General features: G+C 37.2%; 1 protein-coding gene and 1 pseudogene across 5 annotated transcripts in view; one reads left to right on the plus strand and one right to left on the minus strand.

Annotated features, from left to right (window-relative positions):
- Positions 1-21,469, plus strand: part of PHKA1 (phosphorylase kinase regulatory subunit alpha 1) — a 185,834-nt gene that overhangs the window by 40,045 nt on the left and 124,320 nt on the right. For all 5 annotated transcript variants that reach the window (XM_043895553.1, XM_043895554.1, XM_043895555.1 and 2 more), the window contains exons 8-14: positions 475-621; positions 1,784-1,837; positions 3,468-3,590; positions 7,825-7,920; positions 8,834-8,941; positions 11,297-11,375; positions 18,560-18,694. In XM_043895553.1, the coding sequence (XP_043751488.1) occupies positions 475-621; positions 1,784-1,837; positions 3,468-3,590; positions 7,825-7,920; positions 8,834-8,941; positions 11,297-11,375; positions 18,560-18,694 (742 nt within the window). The remainder of the gene's footprint in view (positions 1-474; positions 622-1,783; positions 1,838-3,467; positions 3,591-7,824; positions 7,921-8,833; positions 8,942-11,296; positions 11,376-18,559; positions 18,695-21,469) is intronic.
- On the minus strand, positions 15,245-15,743 carry LOC122689276 (annotated as a pseudogene).

Genomic DNA, 21,469 nt, shown 5'->3' on the forward strand with positions numbered 1-21,469 from the left:
CTTATTTATGTCAGTGTATGGCAAAAACCACTACAATATTGTAAAGTAATTAGCCTACAACTAATAAAAATAAATGAAAAATAAATAAATGAAAAATTTTCAAATGAGAAGATAAATTTGGGGGATATAGGAGCTAAGCTTTCTATATCCTTCTTCCCAGCAGCTATATTTGTGCTTAAATAGTTGTTAATGGAGCAACAGGATTGTGGGTGGAAAAATGATGCTTAGAGTATTCTTTATCCATTGGCAGCTGCTTAAAAATCAGGATTAGGAAGCACTGAGAGAACGATTAAGACAAGGGATGATTTATAGAAGTAGCTTGTCTTCTAAGCTCTCACTATTGAATCATTTTTAGATTTTCATTTAAATTATCTTCTTCAACATAAATCTTTTGAAATTAAAGCTATTAGTTTTATAATCCCAGGTCACTTACTAATGTGCTACATTTGACTTCCTTTCTTTCCTTTCTTTCAGTCTATCCTTAATTCAATACTCCCCCGGGCTTCAACATCTAAAGAAGTTGATGCTAGTTTACTTTCAGTTATTTCCTTCCCAGCCTTTGCAGTAGAGGATAACCAGTTGGTGGAGCTCACAAAACAGGAAATCATCACCAAGCTTCAAGTATGTCCATATGTGCCTTTCTTTTCTTTAGGGCTCTAATTTTAAGGCAAAATTAGTATCTTTGTGGGCCTTGAATATGACCTGTGTCAGTGATTTAACCAAGCAGTCAGAGTTAACATCACCAGTAATAAGTAATAGTAATATCATGTACATGCCCTGATACAGTGCACTGAGAAGTGCATAGCACCTCTGTGATGTCCTTCCCAAGAATGTAGTACCTCAAGCCAAATTCAGGGACATTCTACAAAACAGCTGGCAGATGCTCTTCAAAAATGCTGAGATGATGAAAAACAAGGAAAGACTGAAGAACGGTCACAGATTAGAAGAGACTGAGACATGATAGCTAAATGCAGTGGAACTCTAAACTGGATACTGGAACAGAAAAAAAGTGTTAGTGAAAAGCCTGGTGAAATCCAAATAAGTTATGTACTTTGGTTAGTAGTGTTGTACCAAGGTTAGTTTTTTAGTTTTGGTGAATGTCCTATGGGCTTTCCAGATGACTCAGTGGGAAAGAATACGCCTGCCAATGCAGGAGATGCAGGTTTAATTCCTGGGTCAGGAAGATCGCCTGGAGAAGCAAATGGCAACCCACTCCAGTATTCTTGCCTGGGAAATCCCATGGACAGAGAAGCCTGGTGGGCCACAAAAGAATGGGACATGACTTAGTGACTAAACAACAGAAACAACAAAATGTTCTATGGTTATATAAGATATTAACATTAGGGGACAGTGGCTGAAGGAAATATGGGGACTCTGTACTGTTTTGGGAATTCTTCTGTAAGTCTCAAATTATCTCAAAAATTTTAAAATGTGTTTCCTTTAAAAAAAAAACTGTAGTCTCATAAGAATTGTGTGAGCAGAACCACATAGGTTCATAATTGGGCTGTCATAGACTTATCTGATGGTAGAAAGCCATGGAGAAGTTAAATAAGAACTTTGCTTTAGGGAAGAGCCTATAACTTAGCCCTCACTTGAAATCACATTGCTGAAATTGGTTTCTGTTGCTGGGCTGATATCAGAGTTTTTTTAAATTATTTTTTAGGTATCATTTCTATGTTGTTGATAGGTTGGCACATGTAGCTTTTGCAGAGGATGTATTTCTTATTAATTACATTGCTGTACCAATGTATGTGCTTCTTACTTGTTTCCTCTGCATTTCCAGGGTCGTTATGGTTGTTGTCGCTTTCTACGAGATGGATATAAAACTCCTAAAGAGGTAGGTTTGTTTTCCCCAAAATGAGTCCAAGATAGAACAGTCACTACTAACTGCAGCTTCATTCAGAGAAAATATGTATCTCATCAATATTACTTCAAATAATTACTAAATAGGCTAACAAAGACTGATGCTTGCTGCCTTTTTGGGGTTTAGTTGCCAGGTTTTCTCTGTGAGCTGTTCCATATTAAATAAAATAGAGGAAAGTATATATCCTTCTACCTCTTGAAGTTGTTTAGTTTCAGGAAAGAGCTACTAATGGATGCTTAAATCACTGGATGAAAATTTTAGCGGAAACAGAATATTTACATAGTCTCAAAGTGTTCCCCCTGAAATATTCAATAATTACAAAGGAAAACTCTTTCTGTCAGTAGATCCTTTTGGATCCCTTCTACCTTTTGCAGTTGATTAATTCTAAACAGTACTTGATCTTGAAAAGTTAACTTTCTTTTGTTCCATTTGTCAAAAATTTTCCTTGGAAATATCAATGAAGAAAATTAAGTATTATTAAAAAGGGAATGAGTGATTGTTAACTACTTTGGCAATGTAAACATTATTTAAAGGCTCAGGTCAGCTGGTTGAGAGCCATTATAATTTTTTTTAATTACTGAGCTCAAACTCTTCTGGTTTACTTCCTCTCTTCCATGTGATACTCTAGGCCTTTTGACTTCTGCCCCCACTAATCTATTAAAATTGTACTCTGAAATATCATCATAATCTCCTAAGTAACCAATCTAGTAGCATTTTCTTAGTCCTTAGTCTCTTTTTTTAGATGAATTTAATTTTATTCAAATCATAATCCAAATTACAATGGATAGATAGTTTTATAATGGAATATAACTAGATTTTACTGATTTCACTATAGACCCTGAAAAAAAATACAATAAAAATAGGTTTGACATCTCTGTTACCTACCACTACATTTTCTTGAAATTCTTTTCCTCTTTTAATTTCCACAACTCAATGTCATCCTAATTTTTCTCCTCTTTCTGTTCTCCCTCACCAAACTCAGGATTTACCAAGTTTCTGTTCTTTGGTTGCCTGTTCATTGTATATAGGTACTACAGCTATAACTTGTGTTTCATGTGTCAAGTCTTCAAGGATGATTCCCAAACCTTCATCTCTTGCTGTCCTTCTAAACATTTTTATTTGTATGTTCTGCCACTACCTCAAAGCTAACAAGTACAAAATCAAACTCAAGGTTAGTTACAAATTAGTCTCACTTCCTCATACATCTGCCTGTAGTATCATTTTTATCCTAGTTCTACTAGTTAGAATCATATGACAAAGTATTAGTCGCTCAGTCGTGTCCAACTCTTTGTAACCCCATGAAACTGTAGGCCACCAGGCTCTTCTGTCCATGGAATTCTCCAAGCAAGAATACTGGATTGGGTAGACATTCCCTTTTCCAGGAGATCTTCCCAACCCAGGGATTGAAGCCAGGTCTCTTGCATTGCAGACGGACTCTACTGTCTGAGCTACCAGTATTTGCTAAAGGAGGAGAGTGTGTATGTGAGCTGCCTTCTCTGAAACAAACTATTAGTGATGAAAGGCTGTGTTGTAATACCTCTGAACTAAAGATATAGTCTGATCTTGGAGTAATAAGACAGACTTTGTTTATTGTTTTTACTAGGATCCCAATCGTCTGTACTATGAACCAGCTGAGCTGAAGTTATTTGAAAACATTGAGTGTGAATGGCCATTGTTCTGGACATACTTTATCCTTGATGGGGTCTTTAGTGGCAATGCAGAACAGGTAATGGCGCTGGGGAAAGAGCTTTTCAGCAGATTGTTATTACGTCTTCCTCTTTCAGTTAATGACTGTGCTGACCTTATGCCCAAATGGAAGTCTTCCTAATAGGGAGGACACAGAGTTGTCTTCACAGGGGTCCCTGACCTCCAATGCCTGATGAGCCGAGGTAAAGCTGATGTAATGATACTAGAAATAAAGTGTGCAACAAATGTAATGCCTTGAATCATCATGAAACCACCACATGCCCCTAGGTCTGTGGAAAAATTCTTTCCCACAAAACTGGTCCCTGGTTCCCAAAAGGTTGAGTACCACTTTCCTAGAGACTAATAGTTGAGGGTACTATGTTAGAGAATAGCACTGAAACATGTACACTACCATATGTAAAACAGATGAACAGTGCAAGTTCAGTGCATGAAGCAGGACACCAAAAGCCAGTGCTCTGGGATAACCCAGAGGGACAGAGCAGGAAGGGAGGTGGGACGGGAGTTCAGGATAGGGGGAACATAAATATCTGTGTCAAATTCACATTGATGTATAGCAAAAACCGTCATAATATTGTAAAGTAATTATCCTCCAATTAAATTAAGTAATTGAAAAAGGTAAAATTTTGACTACATCCCCATCCCCAACAAAAAGAGTTAAAAGACATAGAAACACACTGCTACATTTTTAAATGGATAACCAACAAGGTCCTACTGTATAGCACAGGGAAATCTGCTCAATGTTATGTGGAAGCCTGGATGGGAGATAGTTTGGGGAAGAATGGATACATGTATATGTATGGCTGAGTCCTTTCACTGTTCACCTGAAATATCACAATATTGTTAACCAGCTATACCCCAATACAAAATAGTGTTTAATTTAAAAACAAGAGTTAGAAGACTTAGGTATTGCTATCACTCAGACTTGACTTTTAGTAAATATAGAAAGCAGAATAGCAAGTCCTGTGTATTTGCCTTAGTCATCAGACATAGATACTCGAATTTACCTCCTGACTTTATATGTCTTTATAAAAAATAAATCTAAAAAAATAAAATAAAAAATAAATCTTGGAAATGATGTTCTGACTTTAGCAAACAAAACAAAACAACAACCCAGTTATACCCTGTCCTCAAACCCCAAAATACAGTCATCGTTGCTTTTTTAGCTACACAAATAAAGTAGTGCAGAAACCATTGTGGGAAAGCAGTGAGACTGGACAGTTTAATCGAGTAAGTTTAATGTCAGGCATTCTGCAAATTGGCTGTGTGCTAAACTTGGACGTAAAAACAACACATTTGGAATTCATTTTACTCAGCTACATAAAATACAGCTTTGTGTAATTTGAATGTTTTGGCCAATAGTAATCTGCAACTGCCAATGTGAGTTTAAATAATAGAGTTACACTGAAGTTTCAGGGGCACAAAGGGTTATTTCTCTAAGCTTTAGTAAATTATAGAGTATATTTTTTGAGCAAGAAAAACAATAATAGAAATAGCTGCCTTATCTTGACCACCCTATTTTGATTTCTACCATTTTTTTCAGTCCTTCTCAAATTCCACAAAATTACTCATCAAAAACTGGGCTTGCTCAAAGAAAGTTTTGTTAAATGTGCCAACTGAGTATAAAGCACATTTAGGTTTAAACTCTTGGGAGGAAGAAAAGAGTTGGAAGACCTGGATTCTTTTTTATTCTTTTCTTTTACCAACTTTGCTACTGACCACTGAGTAGCCCAAGTACTGTCATTGACTTCTTTAGTTTCTCTGTGCAGGCATACCTCAAAAATTCGCAGGTTCAGTTTCAGACCAGCATAAAGATTGCAAATATCTCAATAAAGCAAGTAATATGAAATTTTTTTGTTTCCCAGTACTTATAAAAGTTGTGTTTATCCTACATTCTATTAAGTGTATAATAGCATTTTATGGCTAAAAGAAAAAACAATGTATATACCTTAATTAGAAATAGTTTATTGATTATTAATTAGAAATAGTTTATTGCTGAAAAATAATAAGCATCATCTGAGCCTTCCATAAGTCATAATCTTTTGCTTTTACATGCTTTGAGATACTGTGAGAATTCCCACAAACATGACACAGAGACACAAAATGAGCAAATGCTGTTGAAAAAATGGTACCAGTAGACTTGCACAATATAGGGTTTTACAGTTTGTAAAAACAAACACAACAAAAAAAACACAGTATCTGTGAAGCACAATAAAGTATAATAAGACAAGATATGCCTGTACATATGATGAGAATAATTTTTCTCTCTTCATTGAAGAAGTGTATAGCCCTAAAATTCTTTGAATTCCACAGGTAAAGATGTAATAAGTACAAGGTACAGTCAGTTTGGCTATAATGAGACACATACATTACCTAAAAATTACCATGCTCTGCATATTCGAGAAGTAAAAACTATAGGGCTTGTGCAAAAATGTGGTTTGGGAACAACACTTAAAAAGTTTCTCAGAAATATATACAAAATTATAGGAACCTAATAAAAACAGTACCACAAATAGACATTAGTGGCTTTAAAGCATTCATTCATTCCTCTTTCAAAAATTATATTCTGAGAAAATTATTTTGCAAGTAGCAAGCATTTATGTACAATTCTGCTCATCACTATTACATTCATACAAATTAAGTCTGGTGATAATTTAAATGTTCAACAAGAAAGAAATATTAAATTAGAGATCATGCATATAAAATATGCTACTATTAAAATATTTATTAAATTTAATATTATTAAAATTTTGGATTAACTTGTTTTATATTTCAAATATAATTAAGTGCTTGGTTTTCTCATAATTGAAAAAGCAGTACCACAGCTTTATACATGTTAAATGTTTAAGAAATACATAAATACCACAAAGATATAGCCTTTGTACTTGAAAAACAGCTGAAGTTTGCTTGTGAATATGTGCACCTCACAGGGCTCCCATGCTTGCCACTCCATGTGCCAGAGGAAGAGAAGAAAAGAGAAATAGCATGAAAATGAAAGTGAAAGTTGCACTGTTGTGTCTGACTCTGCAACCCCATAGACTGTATAGTCCATGGAATTCTCCAGGCTAGAATACTGGAGTGGGTAGCCTTTCCCTTCTCCAGGAGATCTTCCCAACCCAGGGATCAAACCCAGGTTTCCTGCATTGCATGCAGATTCTTTACCAGCTGAGCCACAAGGGAAGCCCAAGAATACTGGAGTGGGTAGCCTATCCCTTGTCCAGGGGATCTTCCTGACCCAGGAATCGAACCGGGGTCTCCTGCATTGCAGGCGGATTCTTTACCAACTGAGCTATGAGGGAAGCCCAAGAGATAGCATAAGAGGGGAAAAAAAGAATATTAAGCAGAGAAGAAGAATAAAAATAGGCCGAGGAGGGAGTAGAGGGGGAAATTAAGTAGAAGAAAAGGCTCAGAGCCATGCAGCCAAAGTGACTGTAAGAGAGCAGCTGGAGAGTTGTAGAAGGAGAGTTACTTAAAATTGGATGGAAAGTTATAACACCACATGTGGATTGTGTTTCATGGCTCTCCTGAGGTGTGTACATGTGTGTGTTTTGTGTATTCTTACAAGACTCCTTTCAGCTGAGTGCATTCTCAGGTTGAAATTGTGCATAAGCAGATATGAAATTTATGTTATGCTCACATCGTTCTCTAATATATCAAATGCATTGGAACACATTTGTGCTTTCAAAACAACTATTACAGCAGAACTGACTGTATATTTTTTTCCACCATAAATTATAGTTGTTTTTTTTTTTTTTACTTTTTACGTATTACTAATCTACAGCAAATTGTTAAGCAAAAAATGTAAACTTGATCATAATAGAAACTTGATTTGGCAGGGACAATACAGTTTTAAAAGCAGTTACATGAACAGTCAATAAGCTGTACTTAGGTTAGTACATAGTGGACAAAAGTAGACCCATGGAGGCGGGTTGACTTGGGCTCAAATCTGAACTCAACCTTGCACTGGCTGTGTCATCTTCCACAAGCTCATAACTTCCTTGAGCCTTAATTTCCCTGTAAATAGGCTTTAGTTGCACACACCTGGATGGTAATTAAAGTTAAATACACTAACATATGCAAAACTCCTAGCATATCTGACCTCTAATAAGCATTTAGTAAATTCTACTTCCCTTTCTTTTCCCTTTCTCTAGGTGAATACATTCCTTTACAATAGAACCTTCTTTTGCTACAACCCTTTTCTAGATCCCCAAAGGTAATTCTCTATAAACTTTGTTCTCCTTTTCTTTTATCTACAGGTTCAAGAATACAGAGAGGCTCTTGAAGCAGTCCTCATCAAGGGCAAAAATGGAGTCCCACTGCTGCCAGAGTTGTACAGTGTTCCTCCTGACAAGGTGAGCTGGACAGTGCCCTAATATGAAGCTGGGAGAAGAGGAGCAGTACCTCAAAAGGACTGCCTTGTCTGACTCAAATGAACTTTAATCTTTTGATTTTAATGTTCTAGAGCCTGTCTTTAGGTATAGGACAATAAAAATATTATTTTATTCCTTTGAAAATAAAGTTTTAAAGCAGGCTTGGTTATGGCACTGTTACTGAGTGAGATGAGGGCAAGACCAAACCTTTCAATGGTAGTTTCATGGGTGTATATTTACCCTCAAACTCATCAAGATGCATATGCTAAATACATATGGCTTTTTTGTATGTCAGCTATATCTCAATTTTTAAAAATAAAATAAATTATTCAGAGATTAATTTTTTTTAAATCAAACTTTAAAGTTGAGAATGGCTTGGAGATCAGTAGGCTGAACTAGAGTGAAGTTCTGTGTGAACTCTCAGTATTTGATATTTTCTGCTGTGATATAGTCATCTGTGATTAATTGAGTAGATCAGGCTTGGAAAATGAAGTATGTCTCTATTTTCTCAAAATGCCAGTCGAGATTACTATTGTTCCTCATCTCCCATTGCAGAGCATTAGCTGGGGGAGAGATTCAGTCTTCCATGCTAGTGGGGTTGAATGGACTAAGCTCCTAGAAACATCAGCAGCATCACCTAAGAGCTTGTTATAAATGCAGATTTCAGGCCTTCCCTGACATCTACTCAGTCAGAATCTGTCTTTGGACCAGATCCTCAGGTGGTGCATACAGTTAGAGAAGTACTGTCCTAGACTGCAATCATAGTGCTTGACTTTGTAGTGTATTGCATATGTGACTGTTTTATAGAATATGAATCACAGTCCAGACTCACCCTTTTTGTTGTCTAGTAACTTAAACCCTCTTTTTCTTTATCTTGTTATCTTTTTTAATTTAGGTTGATGAAGAATATCAGAATCCTCACACTGTGGACCGGGTCCCCATGGGCAAACTGCCTCATATGTGGGGACAGTCTCTATACATTTTAGGAAGCTTGATGGCAGAGGTAAGGGGAAACTTCAAGGCTCTTCTACTTTTCTGCTTCAGTCACCATAACAAACAGATTTTGTCAGTAGCTCATTTGTGAGTGCAAGTTTCCCTGGTGGCTCAGTCATAAGAATATGCTTGCCAATGCAGGAGACCCAGGTTCAATTCCTGGGTCAGGAAGGTCCCCTGGAGAAGGAAATGACAACCCACTCCAGTATTCTTGCCTGGGAAAACCCATGGACAGAGGAGCCTGGCAGGCTACAATCCATGGGTTGCAAAAGAGTCAGACACGCCTCAGCAACGAAACAACAACAATATTTGTGAATAGCCTTTTGTATTCTGCCTTAATTACAAAATTTCCTCCAGTTCCTTAGAGTGGGAACATGGCCAATCCTTGGCAAAAATCTTTCCCCCTGGTAACCATGTCCCTCATGCTTGCCCAGGGCTTTCTACCCTGGTACTGTACTTGAAGTTGCTCTGAGATCGGTCTGGAAACGCCCCCTGGTGCCTTGTCTGGTGACTGTGAATGTAATTGTGCTTGGATAGTAATGATTTATCCCTGGTGGCTCAGATGGTGAAGAATCTGCCTGCAATGCAGGAGACCCGGATTCAATCCCTGGGTTACGAAGATCCCCTGGAGAAGGGAATGGCTACCCACTCGAGTATTCTTGCCTGGAGGATTCCATGGACAGAGAAGCCTGGTGGGCTATAGTCCATGGGGTCACAAAAAGTCAGACGTGAGTGAGTGACTAACACTTTCACTTTTTTTCAGTAATGACTTACAATGTGACTGAGCGACTAACACTTTCACTTTTTTTCAGTAATGACTTATAATGTGACTGAGCGACTAACACTTTCACTTTTTTTCAGTAATGACTTATAATGAAGTTAAGTGCTCACTTTTCCAAGCAACATAATGTTTCATTCTTTAATCGAATAAACTGATGAGGTAATTTTAGGTACCATGACAAGTGTTTATGAGCATCATAGTGTTTTGTTTGTTTGTTTGTTGATAAGGGGCCCTTTATAAATTCTTTACATTAAACTCTGCTGATCCAATTCTCAATGAAGCACTTAGGAATTTCTTACTTTATGTTCAGCTTATATGTGACATTTTGAGCCATAAGAAGCTTTCCCTTTCTCAGAGTTTTCCAGATTTGTTGACAAATCTACTTCCCCATTATACGTTATCATATAAGCTATAACCCAGGCATTATAGGATTATAACGCTATAATCCTAAAGCAGGGATCCTGAACCTCCAAGATCTAATGCCTGATGATCTGAGGTGAAACTGATGTAATACTAATAGAAATAAGTGAAAGTGAAAGTCGTGTCCAACTCTTTGTGACCCCATGGACTATATAGTCCATGGACTGCTCCAGGACAGAATACTGGAGTGGGTAGCCTTCCCCTTCTCCAGGGGAATCTTCCCAACCCAGGGATCAAACCCCAGGTTTCCCACATTGCAGGCAGATTCTTTAACAAGCTGAGCCACAAGGGAAGGCCCAATAAATGTAATGCGTTTGAGTCATCCTAAAACCATGCCCCCACCCCGGTCTGTAGAAAAATTGTCTTCCATGAAACCAGTCCCTGGTACCAAAAAGGTTGGGGACCACTGTCCTAGAGGATCTGGGGTGGGACTTAGCTTTCCTTTCCAAGCCAGAACCTTTGACTTGTTTATAAGTAACTTGTTTATTTTCTACAACTGTTTTCTACAGCTGTTTTCTACAGGTATAATTGACATAGATCACTATGAGTTTCAGATGTACAGCATAAAGGTTTATCTTTGGTTGACATTATTATAAATGTAGCAATAATGGGCAGAATGATTTGTTTAAAATCTTGGTGACTTCCTCATTCAATTAGAATAAATTAAATGCTATTTAAAAATGAGGAGATGAATGGTATTCTTAAGGGATAAGTGGATGAGTTCATCCCATTTCATCAGAGACTCAGGTCAAGTCAAAAGATATCTGCTGAAAAGAAAGCATAGCGTGCATATGAGTAAATGTGAAAGCAACAGGACTAATGACTTAAATTATTGATTATAAGCATTGTGATCTGATTGTATAATCATGTGCATGCAGAGAAAATGAAGGTATAACTAGAAAACTTTCTGTTTATCTTTTATACCCCATCTATTTCCAAAAAAGAATTTGTGGCAACCACTAGAAATTAACTCCAGACAAAATTTAATTTGGATGTGAATTCAGGAGTTCAAACATTTTCATACAGTAAAGGTATTTGCTTTCTTTCCATACTTGCCTCTCACATGTTATGGTACACAGTTCTGGCACAGGTATGTTGTTTCTCCTCCAATATTAGCTTTCTTTGGAGATATAATAATCTGTCTTTTTTATGGATTTTCTTTAGGGATTTTTAGCTCCAGGAGAAATTGATCCCCTAAATCGTAGGTTTTCTACTGTACCAAAGCCAGATGTTGTGGTTCAAGGTATGTATTCTTATTCCCAGCATCTAAAAACTTATATTAAAGGTCTGATTTGGGCCAAAAAATGATGACTTTATTCTTTATGAAGTATTTTGTTAGGCTTACAAATGTATAGTATAAACTTGGTTCTGTTTGGTTTCAAGATTGCTATTAATCTTACTTATGAGCAAATGTTTAATAAAGGATGTTATTTGACACTCTTAACCACTATCTTATTTCTGGAAACTCATTTCTTTTCACCATGATATATTATAGCCTCCTGATTATCTCTGCTTTTGTTCTGAGAATTCCTTCTATGCTTTTTCTGCTAATATTTCTTTCTTCTCATATCCTCCTAATGGTTGTATACTTAGTCTTGTACACTTGTTATTTCTGTATTTACACCCTGCATGTGTTCACTAGGGCTGCCTCCTTCATAATAAATTTCTTTCATGGCTCCAACTATTACCTCTTTAGAAAATGTTCAAAACCTTAATTTTATTTTGCTCCTAGCAATTAACTTAAATTTTGAGGTTATCTACTTTATGCAAAACACTGGACTAAGTTCTATAAACATGTTAAGAATTCTAGTCCTAATATATATAAAGGATCTTTATAGCTTATGCTTTAAATACAAAACTGACCTTTTTTGTCTCCTTTCCAGCCTTTTACCTCTCCCAGTTCTCTCAATGATATCACTATTATGCTAGTCTCCTAGGGTAGAAAACTCCAGATGACTTTTGACTCCCCCAAAACACTATCCAGTATGATACTAGGTCTTCCTGTGAAGGGTTTCTCAGGTGGCTCAGTGGTAAAGAATCCGCCAGCTAATGCAGGAGACACGGGTTTGATCCCTGGGTTGGGAAGATTGCCTGGAGGAGGAAATGGCAACCCACCCCAGTATTCTTGCCTGGGAAATCCCATGGACAGAGGAGCCTTGTGGGCTACAGGCCATGCGGTCACCAAGAGTCAGACACGACAGGTCATTTAGCACAGCACAGCCTCCTGTGAAGCTCCTCCAATATGTCTCCATTTCAATCCCAACCTCCATTGGAATTGATTCTATGTAGAAAAATAATCCTTTGTATTTTCTAAACCTTCTTATACTTGGCATCCTATGTGGTCATAAAGGTAGTCTTTGCTTATCAATGTATATCATACTTCATTTTATTGTGCTTCACTTTATTGTGCTTTGCAGATACTGTGTTTTTTTGTTTGTTTGTTTGTTTGTTTACAAATTGAAGGTCTATGGCAACCTTGTGTCAAGCAAGTCTGTTGGTACCATTTTTCCAAGAGCCTTTGCTCTCTTCATGTGTCTGTCACATTTTATAATTCTAGCAAAACTTCAAGCTTTTCATTATTATTGTATTTGTTATAGCAATCTGGGATCAGTGATCTTTGATGTTACTACTATGACTTGTTGAAGGCTCAGATGATGGTTAGAATTTTTAATAATAGTAAAGTATTTTTAATTGAGGCATTCACATTGTGTTTTTAGATACAATACTGTTGCACACAATAAATTAAAGCATAGTGTAAACATAACTCTTTCTAAATTGTATTTATTTTTTAATTGAGGTATAGTTAATTTGCAATGTTATGTTAGTTTCAAGTGTACAGCAAAGTGATTCAGTTGTGTATGTATATGTATATATATATATACACACACACACACATACATACATACATACAGATATATTCTTCTTCAGATCCTTTTCCATTATAGGTTGCTATAAGATATTGAGTGTAGTTCCCTTGTTTACCTATTTCATATATAGTAATGTGTATATATTAATCTCATACTCCTAATAGTTTATCCCCCCTCTACCCTGTCATCCCTTTTGGTAACCATAAGTTTGTTTTGTATAAGCACAACTTTTATATATAGACTAGGAAGCTAAAAATTTGTGTGACTTGCTTTATCATGATATTCACTTTATTGCAGTGGTCTGGAACCAAACCTGCAATATCTCTGAGGTATTTAGTATATAACGAACATTATATAAAAGACCATTACTCTCCATCCATGAGAAAGCTTGTCCCCCTTTGAAGCTTGTGCCATCTGGCTATACTAGTCTCCTGGTTACTCTCGTTCATTCATTTAAGACTTTGAGACTTGGCTTAAAGCCTCCTCTTATTCCTCAGTTCTACCATAGTGATAGATTTCAACATCAGAGTAAGTACCATCTAATATTTTAGCCTCAGAGTTCTTAGATATCCATAACCCTAGTGACCTTTCCCTCTACCACTACTCTACTCACTTTGAGGACCAAACTTTAGAATTATTTTACCTCAGATATTCCATTGCCAAAAGTCCCAATCCCCAGTCATAATTACATACTGTTTCAGTTTTCTCTCCCTGCCCCATCCTCCAGTTACACTTTTGTCGATTTTCTCCTAGTTTGTCCTTCCCAGGCTTCCCTGTTGGCTCAGTGGTAAAGAATCTGCCTGCCAATGCAGAAGGCACAGGTTCAGTCCCTGGGTCACGAAGATTCCTTGGAGAAGGAAATGGCAACTGACTCCAGTATTCTTGCCTGGGAAATACCATGGATAGTGGAGCATGATGGGCTACAGTCCATGGGTCACAAAAGAGTCAGACACAACTTAGCAACTGAACAATGACAATATCCTTCCTTACCTTTCAGTTGGTCATCTAAATATCTTAATCATCAGTGCACCATACTTCTGCTATACCCACACAGGAAAATCATAGCTCCAGATCAACTTTCTTATTTTCTGATCCTATACCTGCCTTGCTAAAATTTTCTAGAAAAAAAATCAAACAAGTGAGCATAGCAGTAGTGCTGTAAATCCAGTCTCCAACTCAACTAGGCATTTTCATTCTTCTCAACAACTCTACTGCTTATTTTCAGCCTCATTTTTGGCCTGCTACTTTATGCTGGATAATCTTAATGTTTTGATCTTTGTCAGTTTCCCAAACCCCAACCACAATTTTATTTATATCTTCACCCATTCTTACCTCTTTTTCTTTAGTCTCAGAGCAGTTGTTTTTTCTCCTCTTCAGCACCAACTCTCCCTTCTGATGGTTGATCCTATTCTCTTTCCCACCCTTCCTAGAAACCTGCTCTTTCCTGTCATCTTCAAACTCTTCTCTGTTGGTTCTGATTTTTAGTACACTGACATCATCATCCTCTAGTTATCCTACTCTTCTTTTCTCATCCAAACTTCCACTTATTTATATTTCATTCATTCTGATGTCCTTTACAACTAGCTTATTATTCCTTTGAAAGTGCTTTTGCTTAAGTTATTGCCAAACTCAGTAGATATTTTTCAATCCATTTTTTAGTGGGTCTTTCTGTTTCACTTATTGTTTGTTTCTGAGACTCTTAATTCCTGTGTCTTCTGTGAGACCATACACTCTTAGATCTCCTTCAGCCTGAATTTTATACTTTCTCTTTCTAGGCTTCCTCTTCTGCTTGCCCCTTAACTGTTGGTATTCCTGGGAGTTTTGTCCATAGGCCACTGTTCTTATTACTCAGAATATTTGTTACTGTATCTCAGCCTCCTCTCATTGCTAACCTTTTCCCTTTTCCTGCCTCCTCACTTCTGCCCTCTCAGTAGATGACCTCACCTCCTATACCATAGAGAAAATATAAGCTATGAGACAAGAACCCCTTATTCCCACCCCCAGGTTTTTCTTCATCTGCCCATTTCTTATATGTTGAAATTTCTGAAGGTTATGTTCTAGGTCCTTTTTTCTTTTTTTTTTGTTTGTTTGATAAAAACAGTCCCACAACATTTATTGTCATCTGGTAATAACATAAGGGTGAGCAGAACAATATGAATACAAGTTTTAAAACTACATCTCTAACAAAGGACACCTAAAAAACCCAACAGTATTGCCAAACAATTTCTCACTTCATCTATCACTTCTAGTTGGAGACACTTTGGAGCAGAGTAATGTTATCTCCTTTTAGCATGATCTGACCCAGTTGTTTTCTTGACTTTGTTTTAGAATGAATCTCTTCTGCATTATCTAATACAAGGTTCATATACTCATCAAAACCAGTGATACAGCCCTCTATCCGCATATTCACTTACTCATAAAGCCACACCTGAATCCGCCATCCATTTTGCAAGTATCTGAAGATGAGATTGATGGCCTGCACCATCACCTTCTGCACCTTCTGGCCCTGGCCCCAGTACGCCATGCTGGACACTCACAAGCACCACACTACTCCACACTCTCTCTCAGAAAGCAACTTCCGGAACCTTTCTTATTTTCTATACATTCTCCTTGACCCATCTCATCTCTTTCTATGCTAATGACTTCTGCACTTTAAACTCAGAATATCTAAAATTAATCAGTTGCACCCTCCTAGTTCTACATCACTCATGCCTGCTTTTCTCCCTATTTGCCTATGTCAGTAAATGGTACACTTTTCTCACAGTTACACAAATAACATTCTCAATATCTCCCCCTCTCTCATCTCCTACATTCAGTCAGTTAACAAGTTCCAATTTCTTTACCTTCTAAATAATTCAGAAATCCATCAAGTTTATCCAGTACCAATGTCATGATCCTAATCTAAGTAATCAGCACCTCTTTCTTGCATTACTTTTTAAGTGGTCTCCTCGTCTTCAGTGTAGGTTGACTACAGTATATCAGTTTATTCTTCAAGCAACTCAAATATGTTCTTTTTAAGATAGAGATATGGATGTATCATTCCCCTGATTACAACTCTGCAAGGGCTTCCCATTACCAGCTTTCTTAACAAGACTTACAAGGCTCTTTATGATCTGGTCCCTGACCTTGTCTTCAGTGTCATTTCTTATCACTGTCCTTTTACACCCCATACTCCTGCTGAAAAGGACTTTTTATTATTACTGGATCTGCCTTGTTTTCTGTTGCCCATGAGTCTTTGTCTATGCTATTTTTTGTCTGGAACAACTTCGTTACCTTTACCTTCAGCTTGCTAGAATAACTCCCATTCAGCCTTCTAGCAAGACTCAATGTCAAATGTCATTTTCTCCAAGGATCATATCTATCTTTGTATCTCTAACTTATGGCAGTATCTAGCACATAAGTGGTACCAAGTAAGCATTTCCTAAATATTTGATAAAACATAAAATGCTGAGTTGTTGGGTTGAAAGTATTCCTGGGGCCCCAGAATGTGGTTCACTTACCTCTCCTTTAGTCCCTTCTACTCCTGCTTCCAACTGCATTGCTCTCTGCAGAACCCTAGGGCTTAGGAGAATGCAATTTGGCAATCAGTACTCAAGGATAAAATGCAAAATCCTTAAAGTGACACACATGCTCTCCATGATGATCTAACCCCTATTTGCCTTTCCAGATTCATTTTGTTGCTGGTGGGGGGGGGTTGTTTGTTTGTTTTTGCCACTGTTCAAATATTTCATGCTACAGCAGTTTTGAAATATATGTTGTCCCCACACCACTGCTCTCTCTCTCACACACACACAAAAATACTCTTTTCTGTTTTCATGTTTTATGATCATTCTCGATCTTCAACCTAAAATTAATTTCCTCATTCCTATTCCCTTCTTTCTCCTGGCTAACTTATTCGTTCTTTCAAATTCAGCTTAGACATCAACTCCTTCAGGAAGTCTTTTCTGAAACTTCCCTCTACCAACTTCAGACTAGATAGGTGTCCCTCTTGGGGGGGTCTCATAATGTTCATATATATATATATATATATACTTTGCAATTTGTTTTATAATCAGTTTATGTATGTGACACTTTTATTACACTGTGAGCTCCTTGAGGGAGACACTAACTTATTCATCTCTAAATCCCTAGTTTTTAGCATAATGCCTTATCCATTGAAGTGCTTAGTAAATGTTTATTAGTGAATGAATGGGTAACCGCATGTGTTTCCCTGGATTTTGTCATCCCACCATTATTCTACCTTTGTATATTGTCCCTGGAGAATCTTTGTCATTTTTCATTTAGAAGTAATCAAGGTAGTGTTATATCCAGAGGACCCTGTAATCACAATACCCTGCATATCCTGCCCCAGATCACAGCAACACAACACCATGAGGTCCCCAAGATAGAAAAATACACAAAAGATAATGGGAAAGGAATGCAGAGTAGCACTTTGTTAACTAGGCTTTTGCCCCCCAAACTCAACATAGACAATACTAGTAAGCTGGCATGAACTAAATGGCACCTTAATTTTCTCATAAACCCAATTCAATACACCTTGCAGCACTAGCTGGAGAAGGGAATGGCAACCCACTCCAGTGTTCTTGCCTTGAGAATTCCATGGACAGAAGAGCCTGGCAGGGTCCATGGGGTTATAAAGAGCTGGACATGACTGAGCAACTAACACAACACAGCAGCACTAGAGAAGCAGGAGTAGGGCTCATGTTTGCCCCTATTGCTTAGCATTAAGCCAGTTGAGGTCCCATTCAGATTATTGGCCCCCAGACAGGTATCAGTCCCATAGAGGGAAAATAAATGGAAGAGTCAGTGAGCTGGCCTGGACTTCTTCTCCCTTGTGAGAATGATGAGCACTTCTGAGATGTGAGTGTAAGAGGATGAAAAGGGAGCTGCCAGGCTTGGCAGGCTCTGAGTCTAGAAAAGTGTTATCCCCATCCCCCAAAACAAACACACACAATTTCAAATAGGGCACCTCAATTCTTTATCCTGAATTTACTTTGCCTTCTATCATTCTCTAGCTATAGAATGATTTGTATCACTAGGATATTCTTTATTATCTTCATAATGCTGTCCCTGGCCTCTTTTTTTCTATTTAAACATAGAAACACAGATATAAAGCAAGCGTGGTGTTCTCTAGAAACACATAGGTATATAGAAAAAAACAGAATTGAATACTCTAGTCATGAGGTCTTAGTTCCTTTTCCAGTTAGATATCGTTATGTACCTAGCATGATGCTTGTTTCCTAAGTTTGTAATAACTGTTAATTTCCTTCTCTTCTTTTTGTCTTCCCTTCAAAAAATATTGTGTGGCTTGAGAGAGATCTTTTGGACTTCCTGGGTTCAATCCCTGGGTTGGGAAGATCTCCTGGAGAAGGAAATGGCAACCCACTCCAATATTCTTGCCTGGAAAATCCCACGGACAGAAGAGCCTGATAGGCTACAGTCCATGGGGTCACAAAGAGTCAGACACGACTGAGCGACTTCACTTTCTTTCTTGAGAGATCTTTAGGTTCCTGTTGAAATAAAATTTTCTGTTAACCTCATCTTTTTTTCTTTCCTACAGTTTCCATTCTAGCTGAAACAGAAGAAATCAAAGCCATTTTGAAGAACAAGGGAATTGATGTGGAGACCATTGCTGAGGTATACCCCATCAGAGTACAACCAGCTCGTATTCTCAGCCACATTTATTCCAGCCTAGGTAAGGAGATTGGCTAACCTGCTAGAATCAAAGCATTACTCAATACAGGCTGGTTTCCTGCCATTTTATTTTTTCTTGATGTTTTATTTTTATTGCTTTATTAAACTAGATCTGAAATGGAATTTAGAGTCTCTGGAATCAAAGTTTCTAACTCTATATACCCTGAACAGGGTTGATAATTTTCAGTGTGTTTTATGAACTCTTTGGTACAAAGGGCATGATTATTACCAGGCAATGTTGTATCTTTGTTCCAAGTGTGTGCTTAACCAATATATTCTTCTCCTCTTTCTTGGGACCTATATTTCTGTTTTGAAAAATATGAATTTTATGTAGATTAATAGCCAAGGAGCTTGTTTCTAGGTCATTTATACTTTGTCATGTAATGAATTAGTTGATAATATTTTAAAATTCCAATTCTTGATCTAATTCTTATTTTTAATTAGTACTTTTTATTCAATATATATATTAAATTTGGTGATAGACACATTAAACAAATTACTACAAATTAAAAACTTATGCAAGTTATTACAAATTTCACATTAAACAAATTACTATAATGTTAACTGGATAAAACTTGGAATTACTTGTAGAATTTGTAAAATTTTATTTTATAATACAATCTAAGAAGATACTTTCTTCTTAAATGAAAGCAGAGTCTTAGGCTGTATTCAAAAGGAAATGATTTGAAACAGTCTTTTAGGAAATTAAGATTTTTATAAAAGTTATCTATAATATTTGATAGTTTCCAGTTCTTCAGATAATGTTGTATGTGTCACAGATACATGTATGTATACATATACACCCAAGATCAAATAATCATTTAAGAATTTTTAAATAAATTCAGTATGAATAAAATTGGTCAGAATAGTAAAAAAAAAAAAAAAAAAAGGATGTGCAAAATTTCTAAACTATCCTTGTGGAAGGCACAGTAGTGGCCCTGAAAGATATTCAGGCCCTCATTCCTAGAACCTGTGAACATTACCTTATACAGCAAAAGGGATTTTTGTGGGTGTTATTAGGTTAAGGAAACCGAGATTGGTGGAGAGGATTATTTTGGGTTATTCAGGTGGGCGCTAAATATAGTCATAAGTCTTCTTATAAAAGGTACCCAGAGGGAGATCAGACTATAGAAGTAGGAGATGTGATGACAGAAGCAAGAGATTAGAGTGATAAGGCTACTGGCCTTATCCTCTAAGAAGCTGGAAGAGTCAAAGAACAGATTCTTCCCCTGGAGTCTCCAGAAGGAACCAGTTATGCTTGACACCTTGATTTTTATTTTACCCCATGATAGCCATAAGATTTATTTTGGACTTCTGACCTCTAGAACTATAAGAGTATAATTTTGTGATGTTTTAAGCTACTAAGTTTATGTTAATTTGTTATAGCACCAACTGGAAATTAATGCAGTCTTAAATCAAGCCACAAATGAGTAAATATATAAATAAAGAATGTACCCTAGATAGTAGATTGCCACTTACAAACCCAAAGCCTATGGGGGGTGTGTGTATACTTTTTTCTTTGACCAAGAGTGGTCTTTTAATAATTAAAGCCAAGTCAAATTTTGTCCAGCCCCAAACCAGCCTCCTTCCCTTGTTAATAAACCTACTCCAGGCACTCAATTTCCGTACAGTTATATAGATCTAAATCGAGAGGGAATCAACCAAGGAGGAAAGGACTAGCAGTCAAAGCTGACTGTTCTTTGTCTTTCCTAGCACCCATATTTTTAATTTATTTTTTAATTGGAGGAAAAATGCTTTTGCAATGTTGTATTGGTTTCTGCCATACAACAATGAAAATCAGCCCTAATTATATCTCCTCTCTCTCAAGCCTCCCTCCCCTCCCCCTATCTCACTCCTAGAACCCATATTTTATGCCAGCAGGCCCTAAACTCCCAGAGCTACTAACATTGCATCTGGCTTTAGGAATATATGGATTTCTCTCACTTTTCCATTCTAGCTATAATGTAGGAAATCCGTTTTCTTTTTAAATTAAATATAAGTTTGGAAGTTTCTAAAGAAATTTTATTAGAAAAAAAGGGAAAACTAAAATATAAGCAAATAGAAATTATCAAGTTTATTGAATATAGGTCTCAGGTCCTAATCAGGTCTCAAGGTCTAATTAATTTATAAAATCTAACCACAGATTACCTTGAATATTGCAAATTACTGAACCCGCTATTCCTTCTACATACTCAACCCTATTTGTGGTAAATGACAAGTCAAGACTCTGAAACATCTGAGATTAATTTGCATTGATGCTTTACTAGGTGGGATGGGGTACCTCAGTCCTTCCTAGAACCTGCTTTCTGTTATTTTTTTTTAACCTCCTTGACCATTCCCTCTAGTCTGAGGCTAGACACCAGTCTCCAGATACCAGTCCACTAGCATTAAATCTTTTGAAATAAGGAAAGTATGTCTCTGTCTAACCCAAATCTTGGTGGTGGTGGTGGGTTAGTTGCTAAGTCATGTCTGACTCTTGAGACCCCATGGACTGTAGCCTTCCAGGCTCCTCTGTCCATGGGATTTTTCAGGCAAGAACACTGGAGTGGGTTGCCATTTCCTTCTCCAGGCTATCTTCCTAACCCAGGAATCAAACCCACATCTCCTGCATTGCAAGCAGATTCTTTACCCCTGAACCACTAGGAAGCCCTAGTGCCCTAACCCAAATCTTACTCCGTGAATATAGTTGATCTTGTAGTCACTGTCTTCTTTGTCCTTCTTAGAAGTCTCTGTGGTTTGGAGTTTGTGCAAGTCCTATTGGTTCCTTTAATGTGAT

This window comes from Cervus elaphus, chromosome X (assembly GCF_910594005.1).
Source record: "Cervus elaphus chromosome X, mCerEla1.1, whole genome shotgun sequence".
In the NCBI taxonomy this organism is placed as follows: domain Eukaryota; kingdom Metazoa; phylum Chordata; class Mammalia; order Artiodactyla; family Cervidae; genus Cervus; species Cervus elaphus.